This window comes from Apteryx mantelli, chromosome 5 (assembly GCF_036417845.1).
Source record: "Apteryx mantelli isolate bAptMan1 chromosome 5, bAptMan1.hap1, whole genome shotgun sequence".
NCBI lineage: Eukaryota > Metazoa > Chordata > Aves > Apterygiformes > Apterygidae > Apteryx > Apteryx mantelli.
Window position 1 is genome coordinate 34,056,816 of NC_089982.1, and position 21,748 is coordinate 34,078,563.

Here is a 21,748-nt window from a genome sequence, read left to right on the forward strand (position 1 = left end):
ATTTAAATCAAACAAGTATTTCAATTTCTGGACACATAATCTGCTTTTATTTGCTGGTCATCTAAAACAGCAGTGTAGAAACTGGCACAGGAAGTGTTTTGCTTGCTGTGAGTCTGGTTAAAAAACTAATTATCTACAGGCAAGTTTTGAGTTGCTGGTTTGCATCATTTTAATGTTATCACAGCAGCCCACCAATTCCCTGTACTGCACAGGTAGGACCTCATCACTAAAGCGCAGCTCATCAGACAGTTCTCCAAGACAGTTTTTCCTCAGAAAATATTAATTCATATTAAACTTATTTCTTAATTCTAAAATAGAACTTCTGAACAAAATAAGAGAGTAAGAAAGAGTAAAAATACCCAGAAAAAATAGCTAGTAGTTAGGGTACTCACCTGGAAAGCAGAGGCAGATTCAAGTTCTACTCAGTGTCAGATAAAGCAGGGATCAAAGCTCAGTGTTCTCACACTCTGAGGAAGTGAGTTAACCACAGGCTACCACATATTTCTCTGTTTGAATCCTTCTTTCTATTTTTCTTGAGGATTTTGTTTGGATCACTGATTTCTTCCACATTCAAAGGAAACGCTGCCAAGGCATCCAGCTTCTAGAGGAGCAGGAATATTCAGAGGAAGGTTTCAAGCAATTAAACACTTTGGGAAGAGGAAGCACTAGAAAAAGCTAACATTAAAATTATTTAAGAGAATACTAGTTGGTGCTACCCTTTAAAAAGCTGTTATTCACTACCTAACAAAATTCCGTTTTTAATTGCTTTTTTAACATTCAAACTCTAAAAGTTGTATTTTCTCAGGAAATAAAATATTGGAACACTTTGTGAAATATTCAGTGCATGAGACATAACACCTTAATGTTATCTGAGGCCTACAGCAATGGCCATAGTATGAATTTCAGCCTTTTTCCTGTAGTATTTGTGTAATAGATAATGAATGACAGGAATGTCTGTGACTGACTGTCTGGAACAATTATTGTTCTGGAATAGATTTCAGCACTCAGCAAATGAAGCAATCCGTTCAAAATTATGCCGTAATAGCTATACCATAAAATAAATCTATAAAAATTTCAGTTCCTGAAATAGTAAATCCTCTACTAAGGACTTAGATCTTAACAACTGCAAAGAACTATATGTGAAAGCCCACAGTAAATATGAACAGCTTTCAGATGAGCACAAGATTTCTACCCCAGAAGTAATGGTTAAATTAAATCTTTTAAAATAGAAGGTAATCATCTCCAGTAGAGACAGATGAATCAATAAATGGAAAGGATTTATTTTAGGGTCAAAGGCAGCTCTTTCACCTGGTCATAAGTTTTCTGTGAACAGTTTAATCCATATTTTGTGCAAATTGTGGCTTGCTAGTGAATGCCCATTGTGACTATTCACTCATACTATCAATACTCAATATTGGAGTTGTGTGGCTGATCAGGTAAGCTAAAGTTTTATTTCTTACCATGTTGAATGGCCTGGGCTCTGTGGACAAGGTGAAGGCCTAATCAGTGAACTGGTATTTTGTCTCCCTCAAGGAAACAGTGGCAGGTAGACAGCTAAAGATAGGAATGTTTGGGGATTTTTAGGAAATTTAAACTTTTGCTTTTAACTACAAGTGAAACATTATATTCTATCCACCTGTAATTTAGAGATATCTTTCTCCCTTTCTTTGCTTTTTTTTTTAATCAGAAAATATGTTTGTGCATGGAAGAAGCAAGGAGAATGTGGCATTTCTGTTGGACTACTGTGGAGCTGCAGAAGGGACAAAGCCTCTTAACACTGTAGTGCCACTGAAAAAGGCCAAAGACACATCATTTTGGGGTGAGGGGAAAAAGGAAAGAGTTTTTATCTCAGTGAATTTTACTGAGCTTTTCAGATATAATCTGAACTTTGCAACGCTGACAAGAATGCATCCATGCCTGTCTTGAATTCTTTCTCTCTACTGTCCCTCAGATTCTCATCTCATTTTTTGATTACAGAGAACTCTGTTCCCCAGAACTACTGGAAATAAGAGAAATGGAACAACCCCCCTAATCATTAATATTACTTGTAAAATTAGATCAGTGTGTCCAAGGAGATTTTTTAGAATTGTGAGATGCTGAGAAGGTATAACTTTTTTTCACAATGTTCTCTTTCACTGATATAATTGTCCCTCCCTCTTCTTTTTCTAGACTTGGCCTGAGACATCATGAAAAAACAGTTGTGACTCCACTGTTCTCTTGTTGTACTGTTTCTCTTATATTCTTTTAATTTGTCCCTGACATTCTGTGGCCTCTGGGCTAGCCATTTTCTCGTCCCCTGGCAGTGGCACTCCACCTTCTATAACCTATCAGTTTTAATGTGATTTTTTCTTTCTGTTTTGAGGAGTACAGAAACATTTGGAAGCTGTAATATAAACGTGGGCAAAATGATATGTTCCACTCACTTAGCTGACAATATCTGCTTTGCTCTACTACTGTCCTTTCATGACAAGATAATAATTCTTGCCAGAAAAGATCAGACTGAACCCAAAAGAGTTCAAACCTATGAGAGAGAAAAAAATTTTTCTAATGAAGCCTGAGCCCAGTGTGAAAACTCTTAAAATGAAATAAAATAAAATAATGAAAATCCTGCAAAGGAAAATTCCATGTTCCCCTATTTGGAAAGGCAGAGGGAAAAGTACACCTTCCTTTGGCCCTCGGGAGGGGCTTTTAAATGCTCTATAGATCTTAGATATTGTGATAGAGATTTCTAAAATAATAATTTTAATGGTAGAAAAACATCTAAATCTCCTTAGATTTAGGCTCTGGAAGTCTCAAGACAAAGTACTAAAGTTTTCATAAACAGCTACAGAAAGGATCTCTCTCTCCTGTTTGCTCTGTCTGGGCAGGACTGTCATTGCTTCAGGGCCAAGTGTTTGACCATGGCTCTCAGATCTTTTTATCTAATTTGTAAATTCATTAGATCTCCTATCCCTGCTACCAATAAAGGCTGAGGATTTTCAAAATTCTCAAAAACACTCAACAGATATTAAAAAAATATATCCCCAATCAGGACTGGCATTTACCTTTGAGAATATGGTTGCTTTTCTCACTCACATGCTAAGGGGTAAGTTTCATCTTACCTAATTTTACATGTCACAGGTATGGCTGTCTACCTTTGAGCTAGTTGTCTAGACTCCTTTTCTAGTCAACAGAGATAAATAAGCACTTCAAGGACACAATTCATCTAATCAATTTAGACATCTGCCTTAGGAAGAGATGAAACGTGTCCTAGTCGCCTATATCTCGGCACTGGCTATAAACGAAGCGTAGATGACTAGCTCACATGCAAACAACTACATTGTAGATGACTACATTTAAATGAGATGAATCTCAGCCTAGATGACTTGCACGGCTAGTTGGTTTAATATAATAGGGCTCCCCTATGGCAGAGGCTGTAGGCAATTGCTAGGATTACCCCTGAAACTGCCTCTGCCAATACTCGAGTAGAAAGTGTTAATGTTGTAAGTGGCTTACATTTCTTATTCTTCCATTTAGATAAAAGAGAAGTAAATGTGGCTGTCTGAAGAGAAATTGCTTAGAATGAGGGCTAAGCATTTCTAAAGGAGGCATCCTTTGCAATTCCTCCAATCCCTCCAATTCTGCAGAGAAGATATTTCACAGTGGTGCTAATTTCATGTGTAGTACCAGAACTCAGACAATATGACTGTGGGCCCTAAAGTATGACCCTGTAGTCTGAGACTATGTTAGAAAGGCTCCTTCTTGCTGTTCTTTCTGTCTTGTGATGGTAAGCCCTTTATGCAATGTTCGAAGTCATTTGTGCATTCATTTGAGGGACTTCTCCTCACCAGCACCTTCTTTAACTGACTAATTTCTTTGATTTTCGCTGCATGTTCCTACTGCAGTGTCAAAAATATTCCAAGACATCCAGTGACTTTAATTCTCTGATTAAATGATTTCCTGGGAGTACTGCAGCATAGATGTTGGATAAATCTGCTAGAGAGAGCGACAGGAGCTTCAGCTAAACACATCTTATCTCAGTCTGGCATTCAAACACCTTCCTCCTTTCTTCAAACACTTCTAGTTAATCTTTCAATTTCCTTATTTTATTTTCAAAATATCAGTTACACGGAACTGCTTAACCGTGGAGATTACAACAAAGGAAAAAAAAAAAAGGCAGGCTTTGTAGCTGACAGAACATATAATTATACTTGCATTGTAAGCTCAATTAGTCCAATTGTCGTATTGCATGAAAACCTCTCTAACCAACACATTCTCTGATGTGCTTGCTTTTTCATGCTGTAACAGAAACCATCAGCCTGCAATGCCTTCATATTTGCTTTCTCTTAGCCTTTAACTCCTCCCTCAGTGCTCTATCTTGTAATAAATTCCCTTTTGGGAAGAGTTCAATATAACTTCCACCTTGTGTTTCTGGAGGACAAACCATGCTCAACCCAAGAGCCTGGCTGCTCAATATGCTTTCTTGACTATGCACAGCATGGGAGAATGAAATACTGGCCTCTTCCATGACCACAAATTACAATTTTTCCTGAAAACAAGGTCATCTCTATAGTGATTTGTATTTCTATTACAGGATCAAATCAAACTTTCCAAATCAAGCCTATCTGAAGTATTAAGTTTCCATTGTGCTGAACTTGGAAAATGCTTTCCAGGACACAAAAAGTCTGCTCACTTTCACTACAGCAGGATATATGCAAAGGTATCATCCTTATGGAGGGAAAATCCTGTTGGTTTATTTTTGAGCAGAATAGACCTGAGGAAGTTTCTGCATGGTTGGCCAACCAGCTTGCCTGCTCCTTCTTACTTGCTTAGTCTAAAAAGAAAAGGGAAATTCCCTTGCATGGAATAAGGCAGTCAACTGATCCTTTGGCAAAAATGAGAGGACAAATATTTACCAGTGAATTTCCATTCCAGAAGTGGGAAGGAGAGTTTTCTACAAAAAAGGAAATCTCAACATATTTCACCAATGTAGAAATTAAAACTGTTCCTTTTTGGTACGAGTTTTGCAGTGTACCCTTTTATTTATTTTCCTACATTCAGATGAGAGGAAGAATACAAAAAGACAAAAGGTAGATTAACAATCAATGAACAATTTCAAAGTGTGTGGACAAGAAGTCATCTCATTTAAAAGTCTGTTTTGTCTTTCCTCAATCTCTTTGCCAAATAATCTAAATAACTAGAATCTGAAAGTAATAGTAGATAAAGTCATCCACAAACTGACCAAAAGAACTCTGTAAGTTAAATTTATCCAGGAAGATTTCTGAGCTCAAAGGGGAAATACCTGAGATGAAAACAGACGTCTATATTGTTTTTTTCAAGCTTAAAAGAATCTTTTTGCACTGATTCATTGTTGTGTAAATACCTAAACATGTTTTGGGATACAGTTTGACATGCAAAATACGATTTTTTATTAGAGTTTTGAGTCTATGTCATAATTAAGTACAAATTTTGCCTTAAAATATAACAGAAGGCATAGACAAGATTAAGAATCACTATCAAGAGCCACAGCAGAATTTAACTGCAATGTGAAGCTACAGATGAATGCATAGTTTTTCAAATAATAAGGTACAATACTAAGTAAAGAGCTGTGGTCTTATTATGCAATTCCAGCATTTCTAAGCTATTTGCATGAGAAATTAGTATCATTCATATTTCTAAAAACAAATCCATATGAATTTAATCTCCTCTTCTATCAGCTCCTGCTTCCTTTGTCAAGAAGCCTTGGCAGACAAACCAGAGGCAATGGATTTACACGACCTACTTTATGTGGTAAAATATATAAATATTCTACTCCAGAATTTTGGAGAACCCATTTAAAACACTTTGGAATGCACTCATAAAAGAACACAAAGTCAATAGAGGAATCAAGCCTTCTTTCACATGCTCATATAAGCAAGGTAATAATTGAGATGAAAAAATGTCAGAGGAGCCTAAAGTCCAAAAATAACACAGTTAATTAGTTGGAAGGTGGCAAAAGCACCGTGACTGTGAGCGGTAGTCACATACCAGAGCACAGTGTCGCCTGGCCAGTTAAAGGGCATTTTAGTCAGAGTTTTGTACTACATACTTTACCACAGTATCCGATCACAAAATGGATACTGTTTTGGACGACAGCAGCTATACAGGGTTCATAAATAGTAAGACATGTAACTGTGCACTGGCTAGGCCTGAAATTATTTTGGCATTATAATCAGTAAGAATTCCATCTCGGCTCGATTCTCTAGCTGCTTTGTTGGGCACATCCTTCTCTTGGATACATACAGCTACCAATTGTAAACTTACTTTTAAAAATGGAAAAAACCTCAGTAATCCAACCAACTGCAAAACAGCTGATTGCAGTTGATTGTTTTCTTACTGCTATTACAAAAATAGACAATCTAAAGCAAAGGAACCTCACCTGAAAAACAGGGTGGCAATTCCTCAGAAATCTCCTGACTATTCGCAAAACAAAAGAGCAAGATTGTCTTAGCGCCTGCAGTGAAACCTCTTCAGGTTTTTAGGCCATCACTGATACATTGGCAAGGCAAAGAAAATCCTTTCTTCTTCACGATTGTCCTTGTACAGAAACACAAAAGATCTCCATAGGGCAATTAATTGAGCTCAGAGGATCTTTATTCTTTGAGCTTCCTGAATCACAGCACACTTGTACAGAAATAACCCGCAGGGACAAAGTGAGGGGAGAAGGTGGTCGTGTCCTTATGTGCAGTTACAGTAGTCTATCAAGCCAAATGGCAGTGTGACCCAACGGCTCCCCTGTGAGCTTGCCAGAACACTCTGTGACCTTAGTGAGTCTGCACTTCCAAGCACGAGCTGTATTTCAGGACAATTTCAAAATGGACCATGCTTATGTTGTTTAAAGTTTCAAGGCAAAACCACAATAAGAAAACTAGCTGAAACATTCAAGTTTGATAGAAATTTTTGCAATTTTTAATCCTAATTTAAGGAAATTTTGCCCTACCTTAGTTGTGCCCACTAACTTTGCTATGTAGACAGTTATACAGCAATAATTATGCAGATGTTAAAAGTCAAACCTAAATATTGTACTGTTTATGCATTTCATTAGTGTTCTTAATTGCTTTGGTTTGCGCTAATACAGGATGCCTCAATTATGAACTGTGGAACATTGTTGGTTATGCATGGAAACTCACTGTATTAATATTCTTGGTTTTGCTAGTTGTTAACTTACTTTAAAAGAGAAATACAGCTACATACAGCTTTTTCTTAAGATTATTGGTCAAAGTGCCAGTGGAATTGTAAACTGAATGGGTAGGAATGAAACACTGAATGGGTAGTTCAAATAACAATTTAGAGTAGAGAGAGAAATACACCACCATGATCAGCACGGAAGCAGTCCATTAGACAACATCTTAAAAAAAGATGATATGTATCTAGCAAGTCATTTTGAAGTATTTCTTTGCTGTATTATATTTTCTTAAATTTAAAAATGCAATGAAGCATTTTAAGACAGTGTTTGGGCCTGTTATTGTACATTACAGTAATGTTCTAAATGTTCTAAAAGGAAGTATTTATTACATTCTCATTATTTATTGGTATTCCTGACATCCACTCCTTTTCCCTAAACTATGATTTATTACTACATATCAGGCATGAAACCTACACATAAAGTGCATCTTTGGATAGCTATTTTCAAGAAAATTAATTGTCACTGTAGTTATAGGACAAACTGATGCTGGACTCTGGGCTAACATGGGTTCCAGCATATTTTAAAATACGAATGTAATATCAAAATATTAGACAACTACATTAGTAATTTAAACAAAAGAGCTATACTGAAGCCCACTTTGAAGTCTAAACTTCATATTACAATTTGAGTTCATGCTTATTAACTATATGCATCTAATCACTTTCTCATTTACTTTTTCCACTAGCCGCACTGAAATAGATTAAATGATGATTCATCAAAATATAAGTGAGGATGGTTTGGACGCTAGGATTTGTGCACTTTTAACATTGGTAAAGCACAAAATTCACTGATTGCCTTTTTCTAAATGTTTCTGGCAAAATCTTCATGATCTTTCTTTTAATATTTAATAGCGCTTTACCTGTCATAAAACTTCAAGCATTAGTAAAAGTAACTATGTGTAAAGATTTACAGTGAAATTGATGCACTGATTTCAACGGCTCCAGGCTTTAACCTTTCATTTTCTTGTTACTTCTGCAAGTGACCCTGTCAAAATGCTACAGATGCTGTTTTGTAACTTTTTAATGGGATATACCTTGATGAATCACAGCAACTATCACACTGTTTTCAACAAAGGCACACTAGGGGGACTATTTCTCTGCAATGAAAGAGCACTGCTGTTAACCAAACAACATGTCCCATTCTAGAACCCTGCAAATAAGTAATCTGGAAAAAAAAACAAACTTATTTAGAGCGCCTTTTTGTTGGAGTGGAAAAGACAGAGCACTGTCAGCAGAGATTAACTGTGGAATGAGTCTGGTCTTATCCTTTTAATTGAATAATGCTTAGGACTGCCTTACATACCACTGTCCTTTTTTCTCCCAATTGCATTTATCTGAATGACTGTGGCCAAGAGGAGCCTTGGTTGTGAACAGACCCTCCATCTGGAAGGTATTGTGCAAACACAAACCAGAAAGCCCTGTCCCAAAGAGCTCACAGTCTAACTATCAGACAAGAGGCAACGCACGTGAGAAGGGAAAGGTGAGCAAACGCAGTAGTCGCTCTTTACATCACCAGACTTTAGACCCCAAATGCCATGTAATTTGCTGACTAATCTCGGGAGCTGATTGCAATCTCCCCCGGCCGGTTGAGAGCAGGAGCTAATGTCGGTGCTCTGACTCGCCCTCTGGAGGCGCCTTCCCTGACGCTGACTACACGGGGAGTTGGTGACGTTTCTACCAACAAGTTGGGCGCTGTGATTACTTCCCCGGGAAATACAGGAGCCAGCATTAAAGCCAACGGATACACCACTTAAAAATAATATTAGAAACACCATATATAAATAAGTAGGGACGAGCTGTCAAAACTTGACTTTTTCTTGGTAGGAAACTCTCTCATGCTGAGGGGTTTCGGGTTGTCTGGTTGGTGTTTTAACTGTAGCCCCCCAGCCTCGTGTGACGGTGGGTGGTGTGTACGTGTTTACTGCAGAAAGACACTAAAAATCCTTCTGACACTTCCACCTTAATTAATACTTCACAACTGTCACACGCAGACTTGTAATTACAACTTGCTTACCAGAAGCAACATCACAGTCCCAGAGACTCGCTCTGGGAAGAAACGAACTTGGCATTTAACTTTTCTAAGCTAATAACCGAACTTTATACTTTTTTTGCCAAGGCAGTTTCAGACTTGCTAAAAGGAGTTGACTTTCGCTGAGTTGTTTTTAATGCCGTTTTTATAGGGTTTTTTTTTCATCTCTAATGAATAATTTTGCAGTGCGTTTCAAAGAATTAATCAACATTTCAGTCATAATTTTAACATTTGTTATTCAAATTACCATTAGCTTCACAGACCTGTCCTTCAGAGCTGAAAACAAATCCGCGCCCTCCTCAGATCCCGTGAATATTCAGCGGATGCTCTGAACGCCCCCAAACCAGACCTCTCAAATCCTCATGGCCAGAAAAATCTGCTCTTGGGGGGGGGAAGGAAAAGGGTGGGAAAACCCACACCTCCCTCCTTTTCCTTTCTCGCCGTCCGGCGGGGCAAACCGTCAGCGCCGAGGCTGCCGCGCGTCGAACGCTCCGCGCGCGCCCCCAACGGCCCCCTAATGGCCCCCTAACGGCCGCGCCGCCGCAGTCCCCGCGGCCCGGCTGCCCGCCGGGGGCCGCTCCCGCCCGCGGACTACAGCTCCCAGGATCCCTGTCGGAAGCACCGTCCCCCTCCCTCCCTCCCTCCCTTCCCCCTCCCGGCCCTTGTTGTTTGAAAAGGCTCTGGCGGAGTTTCAGGAGGAGCCGCGGCTCCTCGGCTCGGGACGCGGCGGGGCCGCCCGCCCGCCCGCCGAGGCGGGGAAGGGGCGGAGGGGCAGCAGGGCGGGGGGGCGCCGTCGTTCAACTGGCCGCCGCGGCCGGCGCTGTGGAGAAAAAGTGGGCTGGGGGGGAGGGGGGGAGGACGGGACACACGCTTTGAATACCGGGGTAAACCCCTCCCACGCTCGCTGGCACGGAGAGGACCCGACCCCGCGGCGCAGCCGGGGCGAGACCCGGCCGCGGCTGCCCCTGCGCCCCCGGCCCGCCGAGCCCCGCAGCCGCGGCGCCCCGTCCCCGCGCCGTGCCCCGGAGGTGAAGGCGAAGGAGGCAGGAGCGCTGGCCGATCCCCTCCTCCCCGCGCGGAGGGGAGGAGGAAGGGGAAGGGGAAGGAGCGAGCCCGAGCCGCTGCGGCAGCCAGCGCCGAGATTTGCCAGGCGGCCGGGCGAGAGGAGGGGAAGCCCCCGCAGCCCTGCTCGGCCGGGGGGGCCACGGCGGCGCGGAGGCGGCGCGGCCGACGCGGGGCGGCGGCTGGATCCTGCCGCGGGACGCCGGAGCCGAAGTTGCGGCGGGGCGGCGGCCGCCGCTCGTCGTCTCTCCCGATGTTTGTGTGAAGGGCGGCGAGGAGGAGGAGGAAGGGGGGTAGCCTCCCACCTCAGCCCCGCTGGTTACTCCGCTCGGCCTTCGCTCCCGTTGTTTGTGCGTGAGAGACGGACGGACACACACACACACACACCCCGCTCCCCCGCCCGCCCCTTCCCTGCCGCCCGCCCTCGCCGCGCTCCCTGCCCTCGCCCCGCAGCGCCGGGAGGCCGGAGCGGGCGCGGTGCTGCCGCCGCGGCGCGGCGCGGCTGCCGGAGGAGCAGCAGCACCAGCAGGAGGAGGAGGAGGACTGCCCCGGCGGCCCAGCCATGAGCGGCGGCGAGGTGGTCTGCTCGGGCTGGCTCCGAAAGTCCCCGCCGGAGAAGAAGTTGAAGCGCTACGTGAGTGCCCTTCTCGCGTCCCGCCCGCTCCCCTTGCGGGCGCCCCCTCGCTTCGCCCCTTCCCCCCGCTCCGCTCCCTCCCGGCCGTGGCGCCGCCGCTCCGCGGCCGCTGACAACGCGGGACGCGGGCGCTGCGCGGCCCCCGCCGCCCTGCTCCGGCCGGGGCTTCTGCCCGCTCCCGCGGCACTTGCCGTCGCTTTTTGTTTTTGTTTGCTTGCTTCTTTGTGGTTTTTTTTTCAATCTTTTTGAGGGAAAAAGGGGGGGGGGGAAGGACGCCGAGCGGTCAGATGTTTCTACCTTCGTTTTTATCGCCTTTTCCGAGGGAGTTGGGAGAGGGAGGGGGGCGGAGTTTTTCCGTCTTCCCTTTGGATCCGGGCTCAGGAGATATATGTATTTTAAATGTAAACACTCGCCGTGCGGCTGCCGGTGCGCGCGTGAAGGGCGGCGGGGCCGGGGCCGCACCCCCCCCGCGCCGCGGCCCCGCTCCGTGCGGCAGCCCGAAAGTTGCTGCCGGCAGCGGAGTCGCCGCCCCGGAGCCGGCGATGCCCCGGAGCCGGCGATGCCCCGGAGCCGGCGCGCCGGGCCGGGGCACCCTGTGCCTCAGGATAAAGCTGGGAGGGAGGGAATTTCAAGAAATTCGTCTTTTTTTCTTTTCTTTTCTTTTTTTTTTAATAGCAGCCTACTGTTGCTCAGAAATAAACATTTTAACAGGCTGTAGAGGAGCTGACATTTCGGTTGCGGGAAAATGGAGCTTGTTTGCTGAGAGGGCAGATTTCGTGACAGGGGAACAGCAAAGCTGTTGTGCTCTGGTAGCTCCTCGGTGTTGGCGGAGACGCTGTCAAGTCACGTAGGAGGGATGGGTGATGCCAGAAGTCGTCTTTGCCGAGGCCCTTTCCCATTGGCACCGAAGTAGCTTCATGGTATTTGTGGAACTGGTACAAAATGTTGGGGCCTTTTTTTTCCCCTTCTCTCTCTCTCTCTTTTTTTTTTTTTTTTATCTTCATTTAGCAAGTATTTAAATGGAAACGGCCTTTGCAGTTACCAGTTTTACCAAAGTAGTTAAACCTCTTCAGATTCATTTGAGAATCTGTGAATGCAGATCTGAACGTGACCGTGTTACTTTCATTTGTTAGTGATTGACAGGCACTTCCCGAAGAATAAACTTAGAGAAACGCTGCTGTTGTTACTGACAAATTTTTGAATGCCAAGGAATTGGCTAAATGCGACTCTTCTGCTTTTTCTCCCTCTTCTTCTTCAAAAAAAGTGTGTGTGGGGGAAGAGCCCACTCCCCTGTTCCCAGTGGCAAAAATCCTGTTCATGCTAAGGGTACAGGACCAGACCTGCAGAGAGAATGTCCTCATGGGCCAGGGGAGGGCTGTGCTTCCCTGCCAGATCGGACACGGGCTGCGTTTTTGGCTGATCTGCTGTGTGCTTGTGTATGCATAGGGTGTGTACACATAGGATACCACTTTAGCGGTGAAATGCATAGGTACTAAGTAAGATATTAAAGTTTTTAAAGCTAGAAATAATTTTCTGCTCAAGCTTTAAATCATGAACAGTTATGCTGACTGTCGATGGAAGAAATTATAAACAGGAGCTTGGTGTCCGAAACTGATACTCTAAATCACAGTCTCTAAATACGCCAGCTTTTTCCATGTAACTGTCTGTTCAAGGTGTATTCACTCCTGTATTAGGATAACATCACAACCTTCGAGAGGAAATCTCCAACTGTAATGTTGGTTAAGGAGTTCCCAGTCCTGAAGAAGCAATTTCTTTATCTTTACTTGAAACAGGGTTGTTTTTTTGAGGAGGTAGAGTATCAAAGTGATGGTATGGCACGCTTATATTAGCTTCAGCATGACTCAGTTGGTACCGTTTCTGTATGCACTGTAGGCCATAAGGTCGTAAGTTTAAATCTTGCACAGTGCTGTGGACTGTTATCTGCCTGTGCTCTCCTGTATGAAAGAAAGGTGCTGTCTAAGGGAGGAATTAAAGCAAGATTCCTCCTGCTTGTCTGTACTGCCTGATTAGTTGTAGGCTAAAGGTTCATGTTCGCTTCAAAGGCATAAAAGTGACCTTGGCATTGTGGTTGTGGGCTTTATCTGAACAAAAAGTTGACATACTCAAGACAGTGAATTTGCATCGAGTGCACAGTGATTTAAACATTGGCTTATGCTCTCTCTAATTTTATGTCTATGATGAGGCACAAAAGAGCTCTGTTTTTAAAGCTATGTTTTCTACTGGTGATATTTCAAGAGGCTGCACCAGAAGAAAAGACAGGAAAGCATTTTCAGTAGAAAAGTGCTTTTCTGCAATGCATACTTTTCACATATATATATGGAAAATTGTAACTTCACGCCCTATTAGTTTTTGCGTGCAAGTGTTGGGGCAAATCCAGGTTACCATCTGGGAAGGGAGATAAAAAGTTTGAAATTGCAGTTAAATATGGTTTCAGTTCTTAGGAGGGGTGAAAAGGAACACTTTGAAGCTAGTGCATAGACATATGTTTCACAGGAACTTTAATTTTTGTTTGAAGCAGTTGGACACAGTATTAAAGTCAGCTTATAACCATTTGGAGCCTAGAAAGAAATAACTGTCCTGGAGGTGGGAAAATCAGATTTGCTTGGATATATGCCTTAGCACCATGTATTCCTTTTCCACCTTAAAAGCAGTCCTATTTTCATGTCTTGTTCATGCATTTTTGGTTTGGAAGTAACTTAGCACTAACCATTGTCACCTGATGTTGGTTCCCTGGAGCTGGGGGGAAACCAGTATGGGGACTGGTTTGTTTGCTGGAATAAGCTGGTGGTTATGTCTGAGGAGAAAACTAGTTACAAGTAACCTTTAGTGTCAGCTGTGGATCAAAGAATGGGATGTGGATTTAAGAGGGAAGAAGGGGAAGGAAATTGGGGCTAAATCCTGCACTGGTCTCTACAGCCTGTGCAATGCTTTCATGAGTAGTGTGAGAGACCTGGCTTTTGAATAGGGATGGAGGGCTGCTAAATTTTGCAGCTTCTGCTACCCTCTGTATTGTTTCCTTTTCTCACTTGTTCAGTTGCCTTCAGTTTTGCATGTTTTATGCCTTAACCTACGGCCACTAACTTGCACTTTTTCTGCTCTAGTTCTCTCATTTTTAAAGATGTAAATGGAAAACCCCTTCCCCCCATCTGTCCTTTAAAAATGGATAGTAAAACCTGGCTTCGTAATTCTCTGCTATATTGCAGTGCTTCTGTGCCTGTGCTAGTTAAAATAGCTGATTTTCTCTGTGGTAGCCCAGTATAGAGAACCAGATACTTAAATACAGCTGTCTCCTTGGTGAAGCAAGGGAGAAAATATTGAGTGAATGGGAGAGACTCTTCTGAAATCTGTCCTACAATTATAACATTTTCGTTTGCATGGTGGCTAGGGTTAAGTATGATGAATGAATATGCTTAAAACCAGGATTTTAGTGTTGATGCTTGGTTTATACAGTTGATTCACAGAAAGTCTACTGATGTAGAGAGTAGCATTTGGTGTTTTGGTAATTTTAAATCAAGTGTGGTGTAACTGAGGCTGAGCTTTGTATTGCAGTGGCTTATGTTCTCAAGTGAGAATATAATAATTCTTGATGTTCTTACTGAAATATTCCCTTTTGTAAAAGGTAAAACTTCTTCAAAAAAAATCCAAGCAGTTTTTATTGGGGGAGGAGCCGGCACTTTTATGGATAGGTTGGTTCAAGACTTTTCTGTATATCTGATAGGCTTCCCTGTGCTTAGAGGCTCCCAAGACAGTTTTGAAAGTAAATTAGAAACCTTAATTTTCGTGTTACTCTCTTACCAAAAAAAATTCTTCTGATTTTGGACTACTCTAATTGATCACCTGTGTAGTTACTTATAAATGAAGAATTTAAAAATGATAAACAGACTTGATCTCTCCAGGACATTAGGGGCACTGATATAATTCAGACAAAACTATGCAGCATTCAACCACTTATTCTAATGTTCTCTGGTTTAGACAACTAAGATGAGATAGTGACTAAAACATGGCAGATTATTAAACTAATTACTGAGTTTTGAACTATAGTCTAAGGTGGTACAGGTGCAAGAGTAGGAGAAGAGAAATATTTTACTATGGATCTGTTTGGCAGTTACTCTTTGGCACTAATCATGTAGCTGCCTATTCTGTCTTGAGTAGTACTTAAATGTGCTAAGATATGTAATAGTGTTAAGAAATATTTTATTCAGCAGAATAGCAGCAAACCGGTAAAAGCTGAAGTGCCTGACAAAAATCTTATTTCTGGAAGGCATCTGTTCATTAAAACCTTTTGTGATCTTCCATCAGCATGGTAAGCAAATTAAAAAAGCCAGCTGATTTACACAAAACCCCCCCCCAAGATTGGCTTGTTTGACATCATTCAGTGCTATCCCTGCAAAGCGGAGTGGTCAAGCTAATTCAAGATAAGTGAGTGTAATGTAGCAATGTTATGAAACATCTTAATATTCTGAACTTGGTTGTGCTTCTGCTTCTCCAGGCGTTGCTGAGGACCTTGCAGGAATCGAACCATGCTCGTGCAGAAGCCTTATGTTGTAGAAGACAGTCTGTCCCTTCACCTTCTTCTGTGCACTGTGCAGGAACCCATATCTTGACTTTGGATATTTTTGAAGAGCATTAGTTGGGGACCCCTAAACTATGAATTTGACAGCACAAGTAAATGTAACGTTTTTCTGGTATTCCCTTTATATAGAAGGAAGCTGTGTTGTTCTGAAGATACTAAACTACGTGAGGTATGACTTTGAGGGTATGTCCATGTTGCAAGCTTGCTCTTTAGGCGTTATGTCTCACCTTAGCAACGCAGAACTCAACATGCAGGTATTTATCATCTTTGACACTTAGACATTTGCAGCTAGTACTGACTTCTGTGCTGCCAGGGCTACAGCACTGGCCGTCGCTGAGCTGTGGTGTGTGCTGCGAATTCTCCACCTGAATGGCTTCGAGGGAAAAGACTGGAGAATCAGTATACAGAACTAATATGTCTAATATGTACATATTAAGCAGGAGGAGTCTCTTCTGCTAGTTATTCTGCTTTTTATGTAATATACCATACTGACATACACTGTTTAATGTAAATGTTCCTGAGCTTGGGTGATCAGTCTCCTAGTGCTCAAGCAGTTTAAACACTTTTGCTCTGATAACTAGGAAAGTTAGAGACTCAAGTAGCAGAAATGGTCCTGTTCCTCTTTAAGTGAAGGTGAACTGCTGGACATATGAAATAACCCAGATATTCATAAATGCATTTCTTGATGTGAACAGTTTTTGTTAACTGCTGTTAGATAGTAACTCTTATTTTGAGGCCAGAATAGCTGAGAGCTGAGTCAATTTCTGACTTTTTAATGACATTGCAGGTCATTCTCAGTTGGGTGTGTACCAGGTTGTGGATATACTTTCAGTATGCTTCTGCCTTTTGGTAGATGTGTTAATAAGATTTGGTGCAGCTGATTACAATTCAATGAAGAATTGACAGGGAGCAGGGGAAGGAAGTGGAAAAGCAAATTAATGTCTCCAGCTTTTTGTGATGCTGCAGAGCAGCTGCTCCTCCACATATGCACAAAGTCTTGCAGTGTTGAACATCCAGTGTAAGCAACATATATATTAAACCATCAGAAGAGATTATGAAATATCATGAATTTAACTTCCAATTATATGCAGATGATCTCGTTGTGCATATCTTTTAGTCGGTTGTAAGCCCAAATGCGAGGAAGGCAGCTGTGTGAAATAAATGTGATTTGGATATATTGAGAAAAGGAATGTTTTTACTGGACAGTTTAGCTTAAGGAAAAAAAAAAAAGAATTATAGGCCTTGACTGTCAAAATGAGCACAATTTTGGAGGCCTTGGGGGAGTGTTTCGCTGCTCCCAAACACTTGTATAGCAGTGCTGTTATTTTTGGTTGACACTGTTTCAGATGGGATATAATCTTTCCCTTTTCAGTCTACTTTTTTTGTATTGAACATTCCTCTATTTATAAAGATGAAAGCGACAGACGGAAAATGGTTTCCAGTATCCTTTTCTTTTTCACCTTAAACTTCTAAAATCTTGGAATGATTGCTTGGACGATTCTCTTCCTTTTTCTTTTTTTTTCCCCCCTACTTTGCTAGTGTGTTTAAAGCCTTTTTTGGCATGAGTTTTGGGTCAGATGATTAGAATCAAATGTAGTCTCTCTCTAGCGTAGACTTTAGAACATGTTTATTGCTCATTCCTTTTGGATCATGGCTTTGGCAAAAGCCTTGGCAAAAGTGAAAGAAGCATCAGTAATTCAAAATGTAGCAGTCTTAAAAAGATGAAAGTAATTTTATGTATGTTGGCTCTGGTTTGGGTATCTCTTACACTCTTTAAGTTTTGCTGTCACTTCTTTCTAGTCTAAAAGTAGATTTCAACAGAGTATATTAGATGAAATACTTTCTTAAATCAAGGAGAGTGCAAATGATGAGATGCAAATTTTGTTTTAACTTAAAAGCAAATAAGCATGAAACAAAGATACAGCTCCTTATTTTTTCGTTCCCTGACTACTACGTTAGTGTTGCAGTGACAGACTTGGAGATTTTTTTTTTAAATGACCTTACAATTTTCCCTGCTCCAATGACTAATCGTTTTATTGCCAATATAAGCAATTTGTTGCAGTTTAATTGCGGTATTTCATTATGAGTGACAGACCTTATGTCATGCAAATTACTTGAGCAAGGCAGGCAGGAGGATCAGACAGAAAGGGATAATCTTGTAAAGGCAAGTATGTGTTGTGTACAGGTGAATATTGTTAGTCCAAAGTAGTTTGCTGTTGTGTTGTGTGTGTATGTGTGTTTTTTTTTTTAATGGACACTAATGTGAATTCAGCTCCTTATATGTACAGACAAATATTTCTAAGCATTTTTTCTTAGGGTGGGAGGAGAAATTCTGGCATCTCTAGATCAAGTACAAAGTGTTGCTTGCTTATTCTTAATTGCTGCTTTATCAGTTCTTGGTCAAGCTATTGCAGTTCTCTCTCTCTCTCTCTCTCTCTCTTTTTTTTTCTCATGAATTCTCTGGCTTATTTACTTTAGTAAAAATGTTCATAGTTGTACAAATAGTGTTAGCTTTGTCAATATTGTTCAGTGCAATATGCTAGTTGTATTTTTGTGCATTCTTTTTTAAACTGGCTTCCAATGAAAGATTATGTAGTCTGTTTTTGCCCTTGGATTTGGTGTTGCTGCTAGTTTTTGACAAAAGTTTTATTTCTCATGATTAACTTTTGAGGGTTTTTGGAACATGCCACATTGCTTTTAGTTGTAAAATATTCTTATATTATGTAGTGCCTGACTGTCTGCTTAGTAGTATCCAGCAGGGAAATGTTCATAGAGTAACTTTCAGCAAGATGAAAGACATTGAATCAACTGTTAAATTCTCTAATTGTCATGTATTTTTTTTCTTTTTTAACTGAGGTCTCATAGATGAATGAATATATTTAGAGGCATTTTATATACGATAATTATGACTTTGGGATCAAAATCCCTGAGGATTTAATTTCCCTGAGGACAATCTCTGTGACACATTTTTTGTCCTTTTTGCAGGTAAATGGCAAAAATTTTGGATAATGCGAACATGATAGTCAGGTGTCTTAGAGCTGGTGGGATAACAATGTATAATGGAAAAGTCAGGTGGTTATGTCTGTATGGCTTGTGTATTATTCTGCATAATATCTGTACATAGTAACACAATGCTGTGTAAAAAATCCACCTTGAGAAGGAGGTGCTACCTCTGCTAGGAGAGCATGCAGAGTCAGTGTGCCAGTTCCAGCTCCACATCAACAACTGAATTAAATGAAAAGATTTTGCTAGTTCTTATTTTGAAGAGAAATTTGTTGGCAGAATGTTTTAAAAAGTGATGCCTGATCAACAGCTGTGCTTATTCTTCTCTTGGAGTTTCTGGGAAGCCTCAAGCTTTGTCTCATCTGCTTTTAAAAAGGAGGTAATTTCTGTGTCTGCCACCGTAGGCTGGCAAACTCAGGTTAGCTCTCTTGGCATAACGTTCTCTGGAGGCAAGGCCCTACGGTTTGACCATGTGGCTAGCCGCAGGTAGCGGTGGCAGGCAACGGCGGCAGGGTGTAGGGATGACCTTGCCTAGCAGCCGAAACGCGACCTTGTCTCCTTGCGCGTTTTGTGCCCTAGAGCTTTCCAGCAGGCTAGCCGGTCACACGTTGGGCTGTCCAGCTGCTTTATGAGAGAAAAGAGCAGCAGATAAACTCTTCGTGGCAGTGGAGACAGTGGCTGTCCAAACTCGATCTGCTTCCCCACCCTCTTCCCAGCACAGCCAGCCTTGGGGCAGGGTGATGGCAGATGTGCTGCCTGCCTTCCTCTGGGGTAAGCCTGCCTCCACCCCGGGAGGAATGCGATGGCTCTCAGCGGTGCTGCCGCGCATGTTCCACTCCTTCCTACTGCTGCCTTAAAAGAAAAGGGAAAAAAAAACCCACCATACAACAGGAAAATAAACTGAGGTCTGTCTATTTTTGTATGTTTTCTGGGGCTTGGTGTTTAAAAACAAGATAAAGCTTCTGTAGGTGTCTGCTGCTGGCAGTAGGAGTTCATGGGCTTAGGTTTGGGGTAGGAGATAGGCGTACAGGAAGCTAGTCAAACACAGTTAATAACCCTGCCTTCAAATAGACCTTGGATGCAATCAATGCGCAAGAATTGCACTGTATTTGGGAGAGTTATTAAAAGGGTAAATACATACATGATACCAAATGAAAAGCAGATTTTTAACTTTAAGGTTTAAAATGGAATGTTGCCCATTTTAAAACCAAAAAGTAATTCTGAAAACAGTGTTTTGCTTTGTCATTTTCCTTTTGTATGAAGAAACTACACTGAGTCACATAATGTACTAGACGAATGTTCCCATTCGAACTTAAAGCATGTTTCTTCTACTGTTTTCTGACACTTGTGTCTCCATGTAGATTTTTAATCAGGCTGAGGCGTAGTAGAGAAGCAAGTTATGATATTTGGGGGGGGCAGGAGGAGGGTGGCAGGAAGGGGAGGATTGCTACCTTTAAAGGATTGTTTTTTGGAACAGCTAGTTCTACAACATGTGAGCAATAGTTATTCTTGACTAAGTCCAAAGTCTATATACAGAAGCTGGTACACAGTTATGATCTAAAAAAGCGTATAAACTTTGGGGATCCTTAGAAATAGGGTGAAAAACTGACAGCAGGTCTGCCCCTTCCCAGCAAACACTAGCATGAAAGTAAGAATCCTATTAACAAAGACATTAAGGAAAATTTGTCTGTTACTTGTACTGTGATGTTGTAAGGATTGATATTGTGCTCTTTTTTTATCAAGAGACAAATAAGAGAGGCTGTCATGAAGTAATGCATAGTCTTGAGAAGGTGAATTGGTAATTTGTCCTTGCATAGTTTAAAAAAAAGGGGGGGGGGACAGCAGAAGGGGCATATTGTGTAGTTAAGTTTAAAACTGAAGAGGCTTGCTTTTCCCAGAAGAGATTAGGCAGTGGAGCACTTTGCCAAGTGATGTCCAAGTCAGGAATGTAAGAGATTCCAGAGGGCTTGGACAGAAAGAATCTCACAGCTGTAGTAGCGAACACTTAGAAACTTGGGATATGACAAAAGGAGACTTTAAAAATGTAATTCCTTAACCAGTTTCTTCTAATTCACCTGTGATAGGGTGTGTGTGGTGTGTGGGGGTTTTTTTGTTTTTTTGTTTTTTGGGGGGTTTTGGGGGTTTGGGGGTTTTGGGGGGGTGGGGGTTTTGGTTTTTTTTTTTTTTTTTTTTTTTATGCTAATTTTGCTTGCATGTTGGAAGTGTGAGAGGCAGATTAAGAGCGTGACCCAGTCTGGCCATTCTGATTTCCTGGAAGTAGTGATTTGTATGAACTTGATTTGAGATTTAAACCACAAACTGATAAAATTTTATCACTGTTGAATATTTCACTTGTTATAAATCCACAAACTCTTGTGGTGTTACTTGTTAAAGAAATGTTTTTTCCTTTCAATTATGCATTGTATTAAGTCATGTTCTTATGGTGGCATTAGATAAACTTTGCTTTTACAAAATTCTTTCCTGTTGCTAAGGGATATAACTTTTCCAGAGAAAGTAAGAAGTGTGAGAGCTGATCTGTAATCTTAAAGTATAAATGTGAAAAATAACTTTCTTAGAACAGTAAGTGTATCTTCCTGATTCTTGCACGCACTAATGCCTGCCCATATACTGTTTCTGCACAATTATTGCTGAAACTGTTTGCATCATGCTTTGTAGATAAGTCTTGCAGTCTAATGACTTGTTTGTTACTCTGTGTGGGGAAAAAATGTCCTTAAAGCTCAAAGCTGAGGTAATGTCACGTTCTTGGTTATGATCTAACACACCTGTGTGCACGAATGAAGTTAAATTGCATAAGCTTGTCAGTGCTATGAAAAGTAACTTAATCTATCCTTTATTATTAAAGGTCTGTCAGCAGACAGTAATGACTGATTCTTGAGTCTATAGAAATGTGTTATTCTAAGATAAAACCTGTTTTCTCCTTTCTGGAGTTTTGGGGAAGGGAAGAAAGAAACAGGGAGGGGGAGGGATATATAAAGTAGAGAGTAGCATTCAAGTGACTCATTAGTGTAAATTGGGAAACTTAAACCTGGTTTCATCCCAGGATAATTTTGTCCCAGGACAAGTAACAGGACAGAGTTTTTCTGCCATGTTGCATGCTTTAATGCTAAGTTAATTGCCTTTTCACACGCCTTTGCATTTTTCCTTGACCTGACAGCTCTATTTATCTGTGAAACTCTGCTGCTTCAGGATCAAAAAAAGATTG

At 41.5% G+C, this 21,748-nt stretch overlaps 1 protein-coding gene and 1 long non-coding RNA gene across 8 annotated transcripts in view; one reads left to right on the forward strand and one right to left on the reverse strand.

Moving 5' to 3' along the window:
* Positions 1–9,738, reverse strand: part of LOC106492016 (uncharacterized) — an 80,176-nt gene extending 70,438 nt beyond the window's left edge. For all 4 annotated transcript variants that reach the window (XR_001293908.2, XR_010884374.1, XR_010884373.1 and 1 more), the window contains exons 1-2: positions 9,496–9,738; positions 393–601 (exon numbers count right to left, since the gene is read on the reverse strand). This is a non-coding gene — a long non-coding RNA (uncharacterized lncRNA). The remainder of the gene's footprint in view (positions 1–392; positions 602–9,495) is intronic.
* Positions 9,739–10,217: 479 nt separating this feature from the next.
* Positions 10,218–21,748, forward strand: part of GAB1 (GRB2 associated binding protein 1) — a 102,600-nt gene continuing 91,069 nt past the window's right edge. For 2 of the 4 annotated variants that reach the window (XM_067297770.1, XM_067297772.1), the window contains exon 1: positions 10,220–10,928. In XM_067297770.1, the coding sequence (XP_067153871.1) occupies positions 10,857–10,928 (72 nt within the window). In that variant the 5' untranslated portion in view covers positions 10,220–10,856. Of the gene's footprint in view, positions 10,929–21,748 lie in introns of all 4 variants that reach the window. The other 2 variants (XM_067297773.1, XM_067297771.1) reach the window with 2 other exon arrangements.